This window comes from Alligator sinensis, unplaced genomic scaffold, assembly GCF_000455745.1.
Source record: "Alligator sinensis unplaced genomic scaffold, ASM45574v1 scaffold222_1, whole genome shotgun sequence".
NCBI lineage: Eukaryota > Metazoa > Chordata > Crocodylia > Alligatoridae > Alligator > Alligator sinensis.
In genome coordinates, this window is record NW_005841912.1 from 1,600,322 (window position 1) to 1,620,506 (window position 20,185).

A 20,185-nucleotide genomic window follows, 5' to 3' on the forward strand; every position below is an offset into this window, starting at 1 on the left:
GAACCAACAACCTTAAGTCCTGATAAGGAGGGACCAGTACAAAGGATAAAAATGTAGCTCTGTTTACTGGGCTTTGGTCTTTCTGAGCATCTATACACATGCTCCAGGGTGGGGGGTCACATTAATTAGAGAGGCTCTGAGAGCCACTCTAATTAAAACACCCACAGCATCACATGTATTCAGTGTCCTGTGCTTCAAAATGGTGGGGACACTTGAGCTTTAGTTCAAGTGTTCCCACTGCCCCTTTGAAGTGCAAAGATGCTAAATACATGTGACAGGGAGGTTGCTAGAGAGCATTAATTAGCATACACCAGCAGACATTTATCTAATTAGCATGTATCAGAGCAGATGTCGAGCATGTGTATAGGTGCCCTCTGTTTCACAGTCAGATCTTTGTTATCTTTGCCTTGCTAGAGGGCATGTTAAATGCATAGAGAAAAAAAGAGAGGAGTCTACCACAAAGGGCAAAGCGGTATACTTTGTACCATACTGTGACTTTTAAGTCGGAGCTCATAGCCTAAAATGCACCAAAGAATGCAAGTTAAACATTCCTCTATCAGAGAACATAATGTGTACTGTGAACTGGAGATGGGGCAGTTTTCCACTATGCTTATTATTCCCATGCTTCCTGAGTTAGAAAAAGGGTACAATTCATGAAAGAGAGCAGAAAAACCCAAACATTAACACTGAATTTATTCAGCCAAATCTTTAATTTGTATAAATGAGTCTCTCTCTCAAAGTCAGTGAAATGATACTGATTTACACTACCTGGGGTCTGGCCATTGTTACTAAAATCTGGTAAAGAAATGTTTTTAAAAAGCATACTCATTTTGGAAAGCATAATCTCCCAGTTTCTTGTATTGTTCACAGTTGGTATTTAACAGTGCTATGGACTCCTGGATGTGTTTTCTCAGCTCTTCTTCCTGAAATAAAGGGAGAATATTCAGGGGGTTATTATGTGAGGAGGTAATGCTGTTACATCACAATGTGGCTTTGGCTATCCATAACTGACATATTAATCACATCTCTGCTGCCTACACTGAAAATTCCTTCAGCTTTCTGAAACCTCAATCCTTTGAGTGCAACCAGGGCCCATCCTCTACACCTCTAATATAATTAATTTTGCAAAAATTTCTTCTTCCTGTTTCCCAGGAGAGCATCTGCTTTGCCTCCAGTGAGCAGGAGTCCCTTGCAGCCGGAGAACTCCCCTCTGAACTGTTAGCCAGCTCTGAAGTTAGAATACACTCTCTTCCAGTCTCTCCAAATGCTAGTTGCATCCTCTGCACCACTGCCCCCTCTCCCATTTCTCATATAGGAAGTTAATTTCCCCAGTAACCCCACATTGGTAAATGCAACAAAAGAATGAAGACATACAAAAAACCAGAACTCTTGGTTCCAAAATGATACTTTTTATTAGACCAACTGGGAAATTACAAGAAAAGGACATTTTTCTTGCAATTTCCCAGCTGGTCTAATAAAAGCTATTATTTTGGAACCAAGAGTTCTAGTTTTTTATGTTGTCTTGTCTCAGACCAACATGGCTACCAAGTACACAAAAGAATGAAACTCCTTCATTAGCATACTGGAGGCCATCAAGTCAGATTTCAACTGATATCCTCTCTCTAAAAAGTAATGGCATCTAATCCCAGATTGGAGGGTAGAACTACTCCCAACTCACACCTCAAGCAGAATCACACTGCATTAGTTGGTGATCATCATCATCACCCATGCCTTTGACTGACCACACGGGCACGCACCCCTGTGCCATAGCACTCTTGAGGAGAGCTGGTTTTGCAGCACTTTTCCAGTAAACCGTGGTATCCTTTACCAATTCTTAAAAGCATTTGAAGGGAGAACTCGGTGTGTCTTCTGGAATATTCATAGAGAAACCTGTAATATATGAAATATGTCAGCATTAGAGATGCAGGAAGTAAAATAAAATGACAGCATTCAAAGATTTACAGGTGATTAAGCCTGCAGAGACTTCAAGACATGCTATTTTAACTTCCTGAGGAACACTGAGAATTCACCAAAATTTCACCCTGTGAGTCTAGCTCAGATCCTAGGGGCTGACCATCTCAGAAAGACTAATTGAAGGGTGCAGACAACAATGTGGTATTTTTCTTCGCAGGAATCTTTTAATCACTATGGCAAACAATATTTGAATATGCTTTTTTCAGTGAGTGGGCTACAGGGATGGCCACAGTGAAAAATGTGCGATTTTTACTAAGGAAACAAGGGATTAACAAGTAATTCATAACTGGCCACTGACTCTACGTGTATTTCCTTTCAGTATCAATAATAAAGATTAGAATATATTAGAATTGTTTGAAATGTGAAGCGACTGGGCTTGCTTATGAAAGGTGGTTGGCATTCTAAGTAGGTACGTTAATCAGCTAATAAGTAGAGCTAATTGGGAAATGTATTTTATTCATTAAGAAATTATTATTTTTTTCAGTTTTTTGTGTGATTAAAATATTTTGATTTTTGAAACCTTAGAAATGTTTAGATTTTTTTACCAAAACAATTAAATGAAAACACGTAAAAAAAATTCTTAAAAAAAAATATTCAGCAAGCTGTAAAAATGCTGTTAAAAAGCCCCATACAGCTTAGCTTTATCCTTGTACCAGGTTATCACCTTTAATGCCAATTATTTTTTTTCAACAACGGACTCATTTCTTAGAGGGTGTAAAACATCACAGCTTTATGAGGTAATCAGCTTATACTGGCTGCAATAAACATAATGTTGAACTAAATAACTTCTTGGCTGTACACAAGTGATCTGATCCTGTTTCAGCTGAGATTGGTGAAAATTTTTGCCATCACCCTTGTTGGAAGTAGGATTAAAACTGTAGGTCCTTGACTAAAGCAGATATGGACCTAATGCATTCAGATACAGAGAAGGTTTTGATTTAGGCAAGGGCTTTGAGTTCCCATTTATGGCTGAATTTTAGGCCGGGGCTTGGAACAGAAGGCACTGGACTTCTATAAGATTATCTTGAGATTTTGGCTTTGTCCTTGGCCCTGATCTACTAGTAAAAACCTCATGGAATCAGGTGTTCTACATTTGCTTCTATCCTACTGCTTCTTAGTCAGTGCTTTCTGAGGTTTGGGATTTTGCTTATCTCAAAAAATAGGAGGCAAAACCAGCATTTTTCTATAATATGAATTATTTCAACATTTATATTTATGTTTGTATCTTCATGAACTTTTAAATATGCCAAAAAGTGTTTTTCAGAGCCAAAACTAACATTTTATTTCCCATTTACCTATGCTAGAACAGCCAGCCTTATTTTGTTTCAGTCACACAAATGGCTTACTAAGACATTCAGAAAAGCTGCCCAAGAATTAAAAAAAATGCAAATCTGTAAAACACAAAACCTGAATTATTAGACTCTTAATATGTTGCTGTATAAAATAAGCCTAGTTAACATCTATACCGGACATTATCATATAAAAGTAGGGCCGGATGGGACTTCCAGAGTCCATCTAGTCCAAAATCCTGGTAGAGGCAGGATCATCCTTATCTAAACCATCCTATACAAATCCATTGTCTAACCCACTGGTTCTCAAATACTTTGGGCTCAAGGTACCCTTCACTGGACTTGAGTCAAGACACACCTCCATATCTTTTATAAGCTGAGTGGCAGCCAGTTTTAAAAAATGAATATATATATATTACAGTGCTGGCCTCCTTGCATTCGGGTTGGGCGATTCAGGCAGGGACAAGTTTGAGACTGCCTTTATCTACGTAGTGTATGTCAGGGATTGACCACATTTTTGGGCAGAGTGCCAAAAACACCTGCAACTTTGACTTGTAAGATGTTGGTATGCCAGGGGTGGACAGCAGGGGATCCACAAGGGACCTGATCCTTGTTGTGGCTGTGAAGCTGTCATATTGAATGAAATAGTTTGAATGTTTGTAAAGATTGCCCATTAGCCTGTTTCAGGAAGAAGATAGGATCTATCTCCTTATCTAGCTCATTGTTTTGGAGCTACGTGCGAAATGTCCTGACTTCGCCTAAAACCTTAATCTAAATTGTACCTTTAGAAGTTTTTTACAAAGAAAGTAAATATCCTAAATTCCGAGACATCAAAGCCTAAGGCCTTTTAACCAAATTGCTAAGAAAAGAGTATTTACAGTGATACGGAAGTCTCCCCAAGAATAATTTAAAAATGCTCAACAAAGGTAATTTCTGTTGAGTAAGATCTGAGCCCAAATTTGGGAGTTATGATAAGTTGAGTAGGAGGAGCCCAATGACGGCAGCTCACTCAATAAAAACCTGTAACTTACTGTCCCAATTTGGAGGTGACTTCACTTGCAGAACAACGAAGGAAGAATCGCAAGTATAAGGTCAGATTAGATTGATCGCCTAATCAAGCCTCTCCGTGAACACGAATCTCTTAGTTCACGCTGAAGCCGCGGAGCGCCCGAAAGGGACTGAAGGAAGGGGACGTAGTCCTATCACTGCTGAGCCCAGCTCATTGAATCGTATTGCTGAGGCCAGCCTATTGAACCGTACTACTGAGGCCAACCCATTAAATCGTACTACTGAGGAATGAAACCATATTTTGGTATTTGGCTTCTCGGAATTCTAGGATTGTAAGTATATTATGAAAAATAACAGTATTGATTCAAATTTAACTTTTAGTTGTAATTGTAGTTGTTTTTGTAACACTAATTCTTATAGCATTGTTTGGGAAGGAAGTGCATTCGGAGCATTGTTTCTGATATATGCAATTATTGTGTTTTTAATGTTTGTGGTGTTTCTTAAAGCTAAGCAGTGTTATATGCGTAGCAAAGAGTTTTAAAATAAAATTGTGTTGTATAAATTAAGTGTGTAATCATTGTGAAATCGTGCAATCAGCTAACTACTCCCCCAGCCAGTGCATCAAAACGAATCAGTAAATTGTGTGGGATTTTCTCTATTCCATAACCCACTAGAGACAAAGCCTTGGCCTCTTCCCTTCCATCTACCCCAAAGTGCACATGCCAAGCAAAATGCCTTTGCAATGTCACACTCCGGCACTCATGCGGGGGTTGCCTACCCCTGATGTATGTGCTTATGTCCTCACATCTTCCTTATCAACTGATATCTCATGGCACCGTTCAAAGGATCAGATGGTACTCCAGAGCTCCCCGATACCCTGGTTGAGAATCACTGGTCTAATCTATTAGTAGAACTACACAGTCAACCCTGACACAATCACAAGGCATAACACCCTAACCCCCCATGGGTAAGACAGAGGGACCACCATAGCTGTCACTGATTTCCTTTCCCCCAGCACACACAGGCTGAGCATTTGGAGAACAGCTAAGGCCTCTATATTAGAGGACTTGGCCTGCAGTGACAGCACTTATGCGACAGAGATGGAAAAGAACAGGTTAACAGTTGCCTTACTCGGCCAAGTAGATATCTTTTTTCTCTTCAAAGTGTTTGCAGACATCTTGATCCTCTATAAACTGTCTGACTTGAGGTGACAAGCCTGTGGGTTTGTCATCATTTTCTGACATAAATATACATTTGCTTCTTTCAAGCACAGGCTTTTCACAGCAGTTTTGAATTTTACTTGAGATGGCGTCTTGGTGGGAACATGCGTATGATGTAAACTCTGCCTGTAAAAAGTGAAAAAAAATGGTTATTTTTAAATGAATTTCCTTCTTTCTTGATCCCTAATACAGGAATCAGCTCATTGTTCTAGTTTTTGATGCAGTAGAAACTAGCTACCTCTTACTAAAATCAGGGCTCTGTCAACATACAGTTAATAGCTCTTACCTACTATTTCATTTGTATATATTAAGCTTTGTTTATGGGGGGCATTATTTTAAGGTCAAGAGTACTATCCATGTTTTAGAGAAAACTGACATGTGGAAGTGATATACTTGCTTGAAGCCACAAAGTAGGCTCATGGCAGAATTGGAGACAAGACCCAAGTCTCGAACTTAGTGCTCTACCCACTGCATCCCACTGATCTAGATGCTCTATCCAGGACTCTCAAGCATATATTGACAACATTTTACAGAAGCAGGACATCAGCTGCCCTGGTTCCCTGGCTTTACCTGTGTCAGGTTAGCTTGTTAGGTCTATGTTGTGTCAGGTTTGAGGGCAGTCTTATGTAGAATTAAGATTATGGTTATTGGGCGTGTTTTGGAGGGGGATGGTTCTGCCTCAGGACTAGATGACCTCTGGAAGTCCCTTCCAGCCCTACTTCTCTATGACTCTATGACAGCGGCGGGCAATTATTTCAGGAGAAGAGCTGCTTACTGAGTTTTGCCAAGCCATCAAGGGCCACATGACAGGCAGCCAGGAGCAAATAAATATTAATTTTCTAAATTTTTTTAGGGGCCCTGTGGGCCAGATAGAATGGCCTGGAGGGCCAGATCTGGCCCACGGGCCGCATTTTGCCTGCCCCTGTTCTATGACAAAGGGTGTGTATCATGGCACCCAGTCTATGATCACACAGCTTTCTTTAAGCTGCATGATTGTAGACCAGGAGCAGCATGTGCAGATGCTCACCATAGCTATGCTGGGCCCCTGGTATAAGTAACTCAGTGCAGGTGGGATTGGAGTGGGATTGGAGTGGTGGGGGGTGAATGAACAGGTCCCTGGGAGAGGGTTAGCAGGTCTGGGGGGGATTGGCAGGATCTGGAGGGGGTGGTTTACTCAGGTAAACTAAATTAGATGGGGCCTGCCATTTGTGGCCCATTTTAAACCCCCGGAACATCTGCACAGGTTAGCATTTAAATGGACCTAACCTTAGTTAGGTTGATCTAAGAATAACATCTGCACGTACCTGAAGTAGGAGACAGTTCCTGGCCAGAAGAGTAGACAGACGGCCAAACAGTGGGGAAAATGGATGCAAAGAGCTAGCAGAAGATAGGGAACAACCACAGAGACAGACTAAAGGATTTGCCTAAGATTACATGGGACATCTGTGACATGCCCAGGAACTAAACTCAGTTCTCCCAATTCCAGAATCAATTGGATCATCCTCAGCCACAGGATTATGTTTGTCCTATGCTTCCTGTTTATTTCAAACAGGGTCAGGGTCAAATGAGAATAACCCACCAACTCCTAGATTGCATGTATCTTGATTGATTGATTGATTAATTAAATTCACAATTGGGAGAGCAAAAGGCAACAAAAATCAGAAGGGAGAAAAATGCCAGGCAGGAAATCTGCTTTTTCAATCATAACATCTTCAGCTGAGTTTTATTTTTTTACCCTGTTATGCATACAATCCAGCATGTCTCCTTGACAACATTCCTTTTGCATCTCCACAATGTCTGTTGTCATTTTCATCATGGTGTCAAAATCAGCCTTAGGAAATTTCTGGCTGAAAAGAGCAAGCGTCCTAAAAAGAACAAACAGCAGGATTTTTTTAAACTCAGAACGCAAAGCTATAATCTGCAGCAGTTCATTATCTGTGGGATTTTCCGAGGTGTTCAGCAGTACCAGTGGCCTCTTTCTACTCTGAAATTATTGATAACATTTCCATGGAAGTGAATGGTTGGACTTTCAGAGTACAGTGCCCAACTCTAGCTGAAATTAAAAGGGCTGGATCCTACTCCACCCATTAGGTGTGTAAGTAGATTTAGATGCCAAATTACAATGCTATTCCACCCTGTTTATGTCCCTGAAATACTATTAATATAAAAGGTGGCTGGGACTTCCTTCTCCTCTCTGCTTTTTGTGACTTAGTTTAAGCCTAAAATGGCTATGTTACAATAGTAGATACATAATTGGGTTTTCAGGGACTGGCATCGGATAGAAAAGAATCACATTTAGGCACCTGAGTCCATAGGCATCTAGAAGGTGAAGCAGAATCCAACCCAATGTGAGTTGGCTGCCCAGTTTTTTAGGTCCCTTTGAAAATCTACGGACATTAATTCATTAATAATGTTAAGTATGACCATGCAACTAAAATAACACAGGGTTGAATCAAGCAAAAAAAAGGGTACAGAACTACCTCAGAAATTATACATATGACACAATAGTGAAGTCCTATTTCATTGACTCTCACAGCAACTGTCACCAAAAGGTATTGACTTGGTATAAATTAATCAGGAATTTGGCCATTATGTCAAAACTGGTTTTTCTCCCAGAAAGTTAATGACTAGATGTTAAGAAAATTAAGCCTACAGTTTCAAATACATTCATGTGCCTAATTTTCTTCATGGTTACGATTGGATGTACAGTCATGGTAGAGTTGTGTGCAGGGGTGCATGTGTTTTTGCGCAAGCAATTTTGTCCTTAGGTACGCACACAATTTGCTGAAAATCAACTTCTATCCTCTATTATACAATAGACATGCAAATTAGTATACACTTACTGTTCACAAGTATTCAAAGCAATAGTACTAATGATTCCCTGCTCTTTTGTAGGGCTGCAGTTGGTATGGTTGTTCTGCTTTTGAAGCAACAGAAATGTCATACACTTAATAATCAAAGAGAGGTAGTTAGCCATGTTAGTCTGAAGTAAGTTGTTGCTTATGAAAATATATGTCTCTGAATTAGTTAGTCCATAAGGTGCCACTCTACTCATTTAATAATCAGGTCAGAGACTCACAGAGCCTTCAATGTTCTTTCTCCAAATTTCTTCAGGATCTCACATGTGTGTTCCTGCATGGAACCATCTTCTTTTACTGGCTTTATCACAACTGGTTGCTATTACAAGGGAGAAGAAAATGATTAAAAAGAGATCAAATTAGTGAAGAAAGTAGAATTCCGAATGAGAAGATTTTAGCAGACACCTAAAAGGCTAATTAGTTGTGAAGTAGCTAACAAAATCAGAAGTAATATCAGTTGCACATATTAATCACTCCTATTGTTTTGTAAGATTCTGCCCACTTTAAAGACTCTTATTAAATTGCTCTGTGCTTTTAAACTAGGGATGGACTGTTTTGATTAACTGATATACCTAATTTTTACAGGGCTGAGTGCCTGCTGCCAAGAAACAGCTTCCCACTAACATCTTTGGCACACCAAGATTCTCAAAGGTTCTCAGCACCTAGCAGCATCATGCCCTAATCCAGTCAAAATGCAGGTATTCACTGATGAGTAAAACAGCAACACCCATTTTAGTGCACCAATAGTCACCTACTAAAAATATAGAGTAAGGAGAGTTACATAAATACACAGACCAACAGAGATGGACAGATTAGATACCTACTTGATTTAGAAAAACATGGGGTGAAAGAGTTAAAAAGATAGAATATTGATTGAGATTTTTAAAGCAATCTTGAGAGATTTAGACACAAATGTCCCAGTTCTGTTAGTGGAAGTCATGTTTCTAACCCCCTTAGATATGGAGTGTTCAACCTCCAGTACATGGGCCAAATGCAGACCACAGAGCCACTGCAGCTAGCCTCCAGGGTTCCCCACGGGTCCAGAAATTTGGCCGTTGGGGAGCATGGCCACCTCCCCCACTACCAAATCCTCAAGCCCAATTCCCTGTGCAGCCAGCCAGAGCCATGCTATGCATGCTATGTCCCCATCCACAGGGCTGGGCTATGCACCCCCCTACCCCCTCCACTGCTTCTGTATCAGGGCCAAGCCATGCCCCCTTCCCCCTCTGCTGGGCCGGGCTGGGGCCTAGCTACTCCCCCTTCCTTCTCCATAGGGCTAGGTCAAGCTCCTTTCCCTTACAGAGCTGTGTGGGGGCTGGTCTGCATAGCCTGCTTGCACACAACCAGTTGGTGCCTGCCATGTCAGCCCGGGCACAGGATTGGGAGCACTGACTGGATCCAGCCCACAGATGGGCGGGACACTGCCACTCTGGCTCACCGGGTAACGAGGTCAGGCACCACTGCCCTATATTGCTTTGAAAATCTCAAGCATCTAGTGTGTAATAACTAGGGATCCTGGTTTTACTAGGGATCAAAAAATCCATGTTTTTCTGCAAAGAAAATGAAACACCACTATATATGTAGGTATCCGTTGAACACAATGTTTTATTGATATATTTACCATTTTAAAACAATTTGGAAGCCTACCAGTGCCTCAATCATTATAATAAAATAAATTCTAAATACCTTTATATTTTGGAGTTCAACATGGAAAATCAGAGCTCTCCCTCCCCACTTCATTCACCAGGATACAGGTCCAGCTACAGCTGCCCCCACAACTGTTTTGTGGTACTGAGCTGCCCTGATATGCTGCTGCCCTGCCCTACTCTGCCCTCCCATGCTGGGAGGACAGAGGTGGACTGTGGATGTGGGCCGCTGAGGTGATTCCTGCCAGGTGCCAGTCTAGCCAGGCTGCAGACCCTTGCCCTGCACCTTGCTGTCATTGCAAAAATTTGGGGGTGGGGGTGCACATGACCCCCATGTCCCCCCAGGTATGTCACCAGTGCATGTGCCTGTACTGTGCCCACACAGTCCCCAAGCCCTGGCCCTCCAACCCCTTGTCCCCCCCTTCCCATTGACTTACCTGTATCCAGCTGCCAGAGCTGCTCCCACCACCCTGCCTGGTAGTATTGCAGCCAAGTGTGCATGCGTGCACACATGCAAGCATTGCCCCCTGCCTCCAATTGCTCCTCCCAGCCCCAAGCTTCAAAAGGGAATATCCATGTTTTTCCACAGGAAATGGAAAGCCTGGATCCCTGGTAATGACATCCTTCTTTTCATAATAAACTTATTTTTTTTTCCTGATAGGTTTGTCCTCAGCCTGTGCTCAGCACTGAAGCATTTTGATTTAAGAATCTAAGGCCCCATTGAAAGAAAACAGTTAAATGTGTGTTTCAGTCCTGATCCAAATGGAGGTCAAGGGCAATGTTCCCTCTAAAAAGTAGCAGTCCTTGAGCATGCCACTTCAGTCCATGAGTGTGCCGCTGCAGTTTGCGACCGTGCCGTTTTGGTGCAACGTGGGACACTTACTGAAGGTAAGTGCCTCACTCCTCACCTGGAGCAGGCAGTGGGGGCTGGGGGGCTTTGGGGCTGGGGCCCCGGGGGCTTGGGGCTGGGGCCTGGCATGGGCTCTGCCAGCTCCTTGACACCGCTGCACTCCCCCACTTTGCCTTGGGGAGCGAGGAGGCATGTGGCATCAGGGCTGTGGCAGAACGCCACCTTTGTTTCTTCCCCCAAAAAACCTCTGTTCTGTGACAATTTGATTAGGATGGGCCCAACAGAGGATACACACCTTTACCCTATCTTTTTAGGTAACCTGAGCTGAGTAAATTCCTGAGGGAGGGAGCAAACCTGCTCCCTCTGCCTACGTTACTAGTATCACATACCTGGGTGAGGGGCTTCCTTCCTGGTGGGCTAGAGTCTGCCTGGCAACTAGTGATGTATTTCAAATTGGTTGGCTAACAGCCAACAGGTGCTGGCTTCCATTGGACCAGGTAAATGAGGTCACAAGGACTATATAAGTTAAGGACTGCCCAGGGGGTGGGGGCAGCAGCCATGAGGGAGACTCAGAGAGAGAAGAGCTGGATCATCTGAAACTTGCTCTCTCTCTCAAAACTCATGATTAAGGAGCTGCCTGCCTCCAGAGGGAATCTCCACCAGCCTCTGGATGATACTTGTAAGTAAGTTACCTGAGATCTAACTAGATATATAGCTTGCAGTAACTCAGATGCGTGATCAAAGGCTACCCAGCCAGGGGCATTTCCTCCATGGGATTTCTCTGATATTGCTCTACCCTGTACCCTATTCTAACCCTACTCCTTGTAACCAATAAAGTTCTTTGTACCTAGTATGGGAGACTTATTGGGAATGGGTCTAGATTATGCCTTGGAGTCCCCTTGGCTTGGCTAACTAAGAGAGATCACTACTTGTGCTTCTGACAGAGGGAAGCATCCCAACTTCTTGAAGTGAATCAAATCCTCTTGAGGGCTACTAGGCCTGTGTTTCCCAGAGTGCACAGAGCCAGAACTAAGTCCAGAGCCCTGGGTGGTGGTGGTGTTACCCCCAGGCTAGCAGGTGTGCTCCAGGAAGGGGGTCGGTCAGACGTGAGGCACCCCCAGGGAGGCACTCAGAGCTTGGAAGGTGGTCGGGTGCAGTGAGGTGGGTGGCTCAACGCAGGAGCACCCCCTACTGGCCCGCCACAAGGGCCAGGGATGGAGGCTGGCACTGCGGCCTGGTGCAGGCTCCGACAGCTCCAGGGGACTGCTCCACTCTCCAGCCTTGATGCCACGTGCCTCCTTGCTCCCCAAGATGAAGCAAGGGAGTGGAGCAGTTCCCTGGAGCCTGAGCAGTCCGCGGCAGGCTCCTGCCTCCACCTTATCTTGGGGAGGAGCTTACCTTCTGTAAGCGTCCCACACCGCAGCCCAGCTCCTATCCCAGTGGGTGTGCAGCCTAAAAAAGTTTGTGCGCAGCCAGCCTTTTACTTGTGTGCGGCCACACACATGCACACCTTAAAGGGAACCTTGGTCAAGGGTAAAATATGGGGTTAGGTGACTGGTCTTCAAGGCTGCTTTAGAATTTTTCTAGCTATAGGAAGCCATTAATTCAAATCTAAAATAACCATGCATATTAAAAGACAATACCTGCTTTACAAAGCATTCTGTCAGGTTAAAATTAGGGTTGTTTTTAGTGCTACAGCAGTTGTTCATCATCTTCTCATAATTGTAAGCAGTGAAAAGGATTGTCGGGGCATAGAGGAAGGGATGCCGTCTGGAAATTTCATAGATGAAACTAAAACAAGAAAGCAGTTTGCATTAAATTCTAAGAGTGAATATCCCATAGTTTGGGCCTGCTTATACCATGTTATTTGCACTTACTTGGTTCTATCACTGACAAGTATACAGTGAAACTTGTTATAAGAACAGCTATTAACAGACCAATAGTGGTTGTTTTCTTTTATTATAGCAGGGAAATGTTTATAGTGATGTGTTTCATTAGCAGTCATTGGATTGAACAGTTTTGCTATCAATTCAGTGTGTATAGTTTGCTAGTCACTATAATTCCTTGGCCTACATAAAAACCTGTAATCAAGAAGGTATCTAATCTGTCTACCTATGTGTTGTACATGAGATTTCTGAGTTTTCTTCCCTTCAAATACTAGCGAGACCCAGGATTGTTTAGTTTTCAAGAAGAGATATAGTTAGTCTGTCATAGCCGCACCTATTAAAAGGTAAATGTGAAGAAATTCTTTAAGGCCTGAGATTTTACTGAAATGAAAGGGCTGAGTTCTGCAAGAAATTGAACACTGGCACCTACCTACCAAAGTACCAAAAGCATGTGCTTACTTTTGAGCATAGTGCTATGTTCATGCTTAAATTTAAGCACATGTGGAAATGCTATTCTGGCACAGTCCAGACTGCTCAGTGCATAGCAGGCCTACATCCCAGGAGAAGTGACTACAACTAGTGATGATGGAAGAGAGATGGGATGTAATGATAGTAACTGCAACTGGTTAAAACATTCAGAAATATTCAAATTTGTAATGTGGGTCAAGCTATTACAGAATTTTCTACTGTCATTTTTGTACTGATTTGGAGTATGTTGTCCCCAAGCTGAGAAGCACTGTATATTAGCATCTGATATAAATAAAAGTACTTACTAGCCTACTAGTGAATTTTGGTTATCAGCATAATCACTGCATGCTTTTTCAGGTTCTGGATTTTTAAAGGGATGAATGAATCCTTTGGTAACATTTTTATGGGACAGAAAACATTCATTTCTTTCAGAGTCATCTTTAGCACAACACTCAGTAATTCCAGTAAGGCCTTCCTCCTGGCAGATTTCAGCCAGGAAAAGGGTAGTCTGCAGAAAAAAGAAAAACAATTAATCGTAGGCAGTGCATTGCAATTGTTTCCCTCCTGCAAACTTTCTGTGGAAAGAGCACTAATGCAATAAATTGACTGGTTGCAGGAAACTGAACTGGGCACTAAGCTCATGGACCAGGATTTATCAAAATCATTGCTTGATGTTTAACTCCTAAGTCCATCCTCAAGCATCTAAAGTAGTGGGATGATTTTCACACACAAACGTGAAGCTGCTGCTAAGCAAGTTCCCATAAGTATCACCTGGTGCTCACTCAAAACCAGGTGACTTGCCCCTTCCAGCCCTATAAAATAGGGGCAAACCTGTAACAATGTGAAAATGAAGAACCAAAAATCATCCACAGACTGGACTGTATTAACCTTGGTCTCAACAGGGACTCTGGATTCTTATCCCATTACCCAGACTAGCTGCTTATTCAGTTGTCCCTCTGGGTGTTAACTGCCCCATTTATCTTAGCTGATCAAACTCACCCCATGCCACAAGCCAGATCCAGACTGAGGGATTCCTTGTGGGCTGGATTTAGCTTAGGGCAAGGGGTGGCTGTGGTGATAAGGATGATGGTGACAATGGCTCCAGCCTGTGGCAGGGCTTGGCAGCAGCAGCTCCAGCCTGGCACACTAAGTGGCAGTAGCAATGACAACTGCAGCATAGAGCATGGGACATGGGGAATGGGGAATGGGACATGGGTTTGGGGTGACAGCTCCAGCACAGGTCAGTGCCAGAGGAGGTAGGGCAGAATGCCACAGTGCCAGTGGTAACAGTGGCAACATGCCAAGCACCTGAAAAGTGAGCAGCCTGTCATTCCCTCACTCACCCTTCTACTGCTAAAGGCCATGCCTGTCAGGGCCCAGGAGCCCTGAATTATGTGGCAGCCTGCGCCCCTCCTCCCAGCTGGTCAGTACCCCAACTGGAGCATTTATCCACAGATCACTTGTTTGACACCTCTGATCATAGGTAGATCCAGGATATAGAAGCAAGAACTGGTGCTGCAGGGTTGGCTGCACCCTCACTTCCAGCCTTCCCCACTAATCACCCCAATCACCAGGGCAGGCAGACCACACTGCAAGAACAGCAGCTTTTATAAGCCACAAAGGTCTCATCCAGACAAGCAGGGGCATGTGCTTGCAGCAGCACAAATAGTTGTGGCACAAATTTGTGCCACTATATAGTGCCACAGCACACACCCCTGCACGTGGGCTTTGTTGAGGGACAAATTGTTCCACTTCAGGCAAACTGCTCATGTCCAGATCCTCCCAGCTCCTGGCTGGGCTCTATGTGCTGTGGGGAGGGCTAGCTGGGGCACAGGGTGCCTGAGCACAGGGCAAGTCACCTGGCAGCTCCCACACTGAAGTACACTGTGCCCCAGCCAGTTGGGGAATAGCATATGGAAATGGGGGAACAGCCAGCCCTGGGCTACCTGCTCCCCTCTCTCAAGGCACACCGCAACCCAGCCAACCATGGAGCGGCTGGCTGGCACACAATGTGCCTCACTGTGGGGGCTCTGCAGCACATGGATACAGAGTCCATCTCTGCATCTGTCCACAAAGTACTTTTGTGTACTTTGCCACTCTTTATCACTGCAAATTAGCCACATGGCGCACAGTTTAACATGCAAGGTGTGGGGTTTGTGGTGCTGCAAACTTCACAGCTAGGGACAGACATTCAAAAAGCCTGAACCTGAATTGGTTAAATCTTGCAGGTTACTCTAACCTGGCTGGCTGAACCTGTTTGTAACTGGAGAGACATTCTCTCTGGACTGAGGAAATTAGGCACATGCCTTCCGTGGCTCTGGCTAGAAGCCAGAGGGTACTAGAGCAGCCCTCCCTTCCCTTGCTCAGTGCTGAGCTGAGGCAGGGCATGGCCAGGCCCTGGCAGGATGCTCTGATTAGGGAGGTCTGCCTGCACCATGCTAGCCTTTTCCTCGCTCGCTGCTAAAGGGACGGGAGTGTTGCCAGGCCCCAGCCCTCGGCTAGGACTCTGGTGCAAGGGGGACGTGCAGTGCATGCATCTGCTGATGATATGGAGCATTTAAATCTCTCTCCCTGCTTCTTTATACTGTCTGCAGGAAACTAACAGGTGAACAAGCCAGCAGGGGGCTGATAACAGTGTTTATCACCCAATCAGCAAAGCAATAGCCTCTCTCCATTACTTCAAAATCTTCTTAAACAGCTTACCAGCTGACCTGTTGATTAGCTGCAAATAGCCCTAAACTAACACTGTTCTGTCTGCCTGTCCCGGTGAAACTGGAGACACACATGTCTGCATTAGCTAGCATACCACTAACTAGACCAATAGGGTCCATGGGGCTGGGGTCCCTGCTGTGGGAGATGGGAGGGAAGGGGGTGGGATTTCCTGCTTGAGCAATGAGCAGTGATGGGAGAGTAGGGCAGGGGGAAGCCAGGCAGACTTTGCTGTGCCTGCAGCCTCTGCGGAGCTCCAGCTAGGGAGCAGAGGGGAGGGTCCAGCCCTGCTGTGGAACAGAGAGCCTCACCTAGCCCAAGAGCATGTCAGGATGCTGGGGAAGTCTGGACCTGCAAGGGGTCTGGGACAGACATTGCATAAACTGGTTTGAGCCAAATCAGTTAAGTCTGATACTACCTTCAACCAGGTTTATCTCAAACTGGTTTCAACCATTTTCAAACTGGTTTATGTGCACTGAACATCTGTTCTGTTACAGGTTTAAACCAGTTTCTGATAATTTAAACTGGCTTATATGTAATGTCTGTCCCTAGCCCACATGCCTGCATGTATGAACACAGCCAAAGAGGGTAAGATTCCCCTTTCCCTTCCCCTCTGTGCTTAGAGGCTTGCCCCTCTCCTCCCATTACCCTCTTCTGCTTGCCACTGCTGCTGCCCCTGCTGCCCCAGGCAGTAAAGGGAGCTCCAGAGCTGCTCCAGCCAGGCTGCATTGGGGCTGGGCTCAGCCTGGGGCAGTGGCAGTGGCAGTGGTCAGGCATGGTCCCCTCTCCCGTGCATACTCTTGGTCTGGCAAAGAACACCTTGGGGTAGGGAGGGGAAACTTGTTGCTGCTGCTGCCGCTGCTGCTGCTGCCGCTGTCTAGGGCTGAACCCAGCTGGAGTGGAACAGGAACTCTCTTCACTCTCAGGACAGCAGGGAGACCAGCAGTGGCAGGCAGGGTAAGGAGGAATGAGAAGGGACAGGGAGAGGAGGGGATGTGTCTCTGAGCATGGGGGGAATGGTGTCATTTGTATTTTCTTTGGGAGTTAAAAAAAAGGCCCTGACTGCTGCTCCTGCCACATGGTCAGAAAGGGGTGTGTGGGTGTACCACTGCACCCACTTCTAGATCTGACCGTGTCTCTGATGTCATAAATTCCCGATTACCTCTTTTAACAGCATCCCTTCCCTCATACATTTCCTCTTCTCCAAATATTTTTTCTGCCAGTCCCTTCCAAGCATCTGCCGAAGTAGGTTGTTGCCTACAAAAGCTTTTGTTTCTCTAAACCAATTAATCTCTATGGTGCCTCCCTGCCCTCCCTTCTACCTAGTTTTTTAAATAGGTTCCAGCAGCAGTATTCAGATTCACATCTGCATATGCAGATTCACATTCAGTTTCACAGCTCATCTCACTCCATGCTTCAGAGACATTCAGATCCAGGGATTTTATCTGGTGAATTGTAACTAATGGGAAGAGGTTACACAGTTTATATCTAGATTGGGTTGGAGATTGAATCTCTCCATAAAAAACAAATGCAGTCTTTCTTCTTGCTAGTACTGATTCAATACAAAGGCAGCTACTGAATTTAGTTACATTGCTTTTGGGTACCATTCTTTCCTGCAAGAAGGGTTTTTTTGTTTTTTTTAAAACACAGGCTGAGATTTTTCAGAACTGATTGATAATTGGATGTCCCCCAGTTTTTCAGTGACTATCTGAGATACGTTTAAAACGGTAGTAGGTGTTATTTAGATGCATCACTCACTGTCTAGATATCAAGCATCTGTAGCTGGACATCTAAAAAGCAAGACTCCTCTCCATCCACTAATCACCTCTCCCACAAAAGAGCACTTTTGAACCTGTTGGCTTCTATAAGAATCTAATTTTGCTTACCAGTGGCTCGGCACATTTTGGGTCTTTGGCATCAGCAACACACCTTTTTGCAAGATCTGTGACATCATCTACCATTTTAGCTGCTTTTTCAAAAGAGACTTTCTGCACATACTGAGCAAACATGACCATGGATCTGCAACAGGATGCATATGGTTCAGTATGTATCTAGCTACCAAAAAAACAAAATATGAACCCCATCCCCTGCAAAAAAAACAAAACAAAAAACAAACAACAACTTTAAGAGATGAAAATGTTGGTGGCACTGGTTAAATTGGAGGGGTATAGAGACAGGTCTAACAGGGAACCTGAGAGATGAAACAGCGGATCGTATCTCCTTACATACTCAACCAAGATGATAAAACAACTGTGGAAACAGACTTGCAGTGGTATTTTGTTATGGGATAATGACAAAGTATGGTGAAGATCTATCGAAACAGTAGAAGCAGCTGTGAGGGGATTTCATCCTCCATTAGACAGTAAAATGCTTTACTACTATCTACATTAGGAGTCTTCTGACCTTGTCTACATTATGAGTCTTCTGCCAGAAGGCAGAAACCACCACAGGAAAAGCTATTTAGTGTAGACCTGGCTTTTGAAAGGCCTGCAAACACCCTTGAGGAAAACTTGATTTACTATTCAGAGGCAGTTCTGCTCATCCTGTACCATTAAGCCAACCTCAATGAATTTGTCTTGCTGGACCAACTGATGGCAGAGCTAAAGTATTACAATATATATTTCTGATCCCCTCTGTCTCCAGTGCATAGGCAAATTAACTCTTGTAGTTCATGTTAGGAATACACCAGCTTCCAACAATACTCCTGATATCACATAAAGATGATAGTGTACTTTATCCTCACATCATCTTTATAGTACAGTAAAACCTGTGTTAACCAGCATGAGTGGGAAACACAGCATGGTGGATATATCAAAATCCCGGTTACCTGAGGCAGGGGTTTTGGCTGGATGCGGAGCAGGGGGGCGGGGCAGCTGGATGCCGAGCGGCAGCAGCACAGGGTGGTGGGTGGTGGCAGCAGCTGCCATGTATGAGCTTCCCCCCCTCATCCCGTACATCTGGCTGACCAGCCAGAAATTCCAGTCATTAGAAATGCGGGTTACTAAAATGCCGGTTAATACTGCTTGCTTGCTTGCTTTCTCTTTCACATTCAACCTAACAGTTACTAAGTACAGTTAAAACACAAGTAGCCACATGTTCAAGCAGTTTAACAGGTGTTAAATGTACCCTTAGCATTGCAAAGTTGCTCCCTTTTAGGTGAAAATTATCTCCTCAACAAAACAGTCTTCAGCAGGTGGGTCTTTTTCAGTCTTGCTACAGTAACTTTGGAAAATAAATCCATGGATTGCAGTGATGGCCAGGAAGAAACATTGGCAGGATTTCTGCACTATTGGCAGAGCAATCCACCTTAGAAAACAATGTAATGTACCTCCACAATAGCACTTTATTTGTGCTGAATTGCTACAGTAAACTCAACTTCCTTTTATCTGTTTTGGTCTTGGCTTGCCTCCATACTTTTCTGTTTTCTACCAGATGGAAATATGCTTTTCTATCAAAACTCTGGGTCTCTTTTTTGTAATGCAGTTGAAAGTAGATTCTAGATAGGAGTTTATGAAATAGTGAAGACAATGAATAACTAACTCTGGCCATGTCTCAACTGAATCCTTGTTGAGTCAAGAACAACAGTTAAGAAATAAGCCCTGCCTATTCATTCCCACTCCATATGTAGTCAAGCCTAGTAAAAAGGCAGCACAGTGGGGTCCTGAGTACATGCCCTGGAGTCACTCACTCTGGTCCTTGAAGCACACCCACAGGACTCCTCCATTTCTAAGAGAATTGCCAGTGGGAGACTATTCTCTGCAGAATAAACTAAGCTTTTAAGACCCACCCCCAAGCAACGGGTGCTGTGTGAAATATACCACCAGCAGTAGCACCAAGAGGAACAGTAACTTGCTGGCAACCTTCTGACATTCACCTCTGATTTATTTCATTTTTGTAAATATCAGCTTTCATACTGTCTATATTTTTCCAGCATCTGTCTAATACTTGTATTTTTATTTTTTAATCAGATAGAAACCCAGAATAAGGATTATTGCCAGCAACTTTTTAAGTAGATTTTTCTAGATAAGACTTACATGGCTCTAAAATTTTGTTCTCCTAGCTCAGCAAAACGTTCACGGATAATGTTTTTTTCCCCTGAAAAGAAAATAAAACTTTTGGTGACTCAAAGACTTATTATGAGTGCTTCATAAAATACATAATTCCATAAGAAAGGAAAGAAAGTGGGCAGGGCAGTGGCCTTGGACTTTGGAGATGAGATTTTTAAGCCTATTCTGTCACAGATATCCTTTGTGGCCTTAGACAAGTCCCACACTCTT

The 20,185-nt window shown here is 43.8% G+C and overlaps 1 protein-coding gene across 1 annotated transcript in view; it reads right to left on the bottom strand.

The window, feature by feature from the left end:
• Positions 1-20,185, bottom strand: part of LOC102376179 (alpha-fetoprotein-like) — a 34,008-nt gene that overhangs the window by 9,766 nt on the left and 4,057 nt on the right. The window contains exons 3-11 of the mRNA XM_014517513.2: positions 19,943-20,003; positions 17,795-17,927; positions 13,505-13,707; positions 12,489-12,636; positions 8,571-8,668; positions 7,227-7,356; positions 5,403-5,617; positions 1,758-1,890; positions 826-923 (exon numbers count right to left, since the gene is read on the bottom strand). Coding sequence (XP_014372999.1) covers positions 826-923; positions 1,758-1,890; positions 5,403-5,617; positions 7,227-7,356; positions 8,571-8,668; positions 12,489-12,636; positions 13,505-13,707; positions 17,795-17,927; positions 19,943-20,003 — 1,219 coding nt within the window. The remainder of the gene's footprint in view (positions 1-825; positions 924-1,757; positions 1,891-5,402; positions 5,618-7,226; positions 7,357-8,570; positions 8,669-12,488; positions 12,637-13,504; positions 13,708-17,794; positions 17,928-19,942; positions 20,004-20,185) is intronic.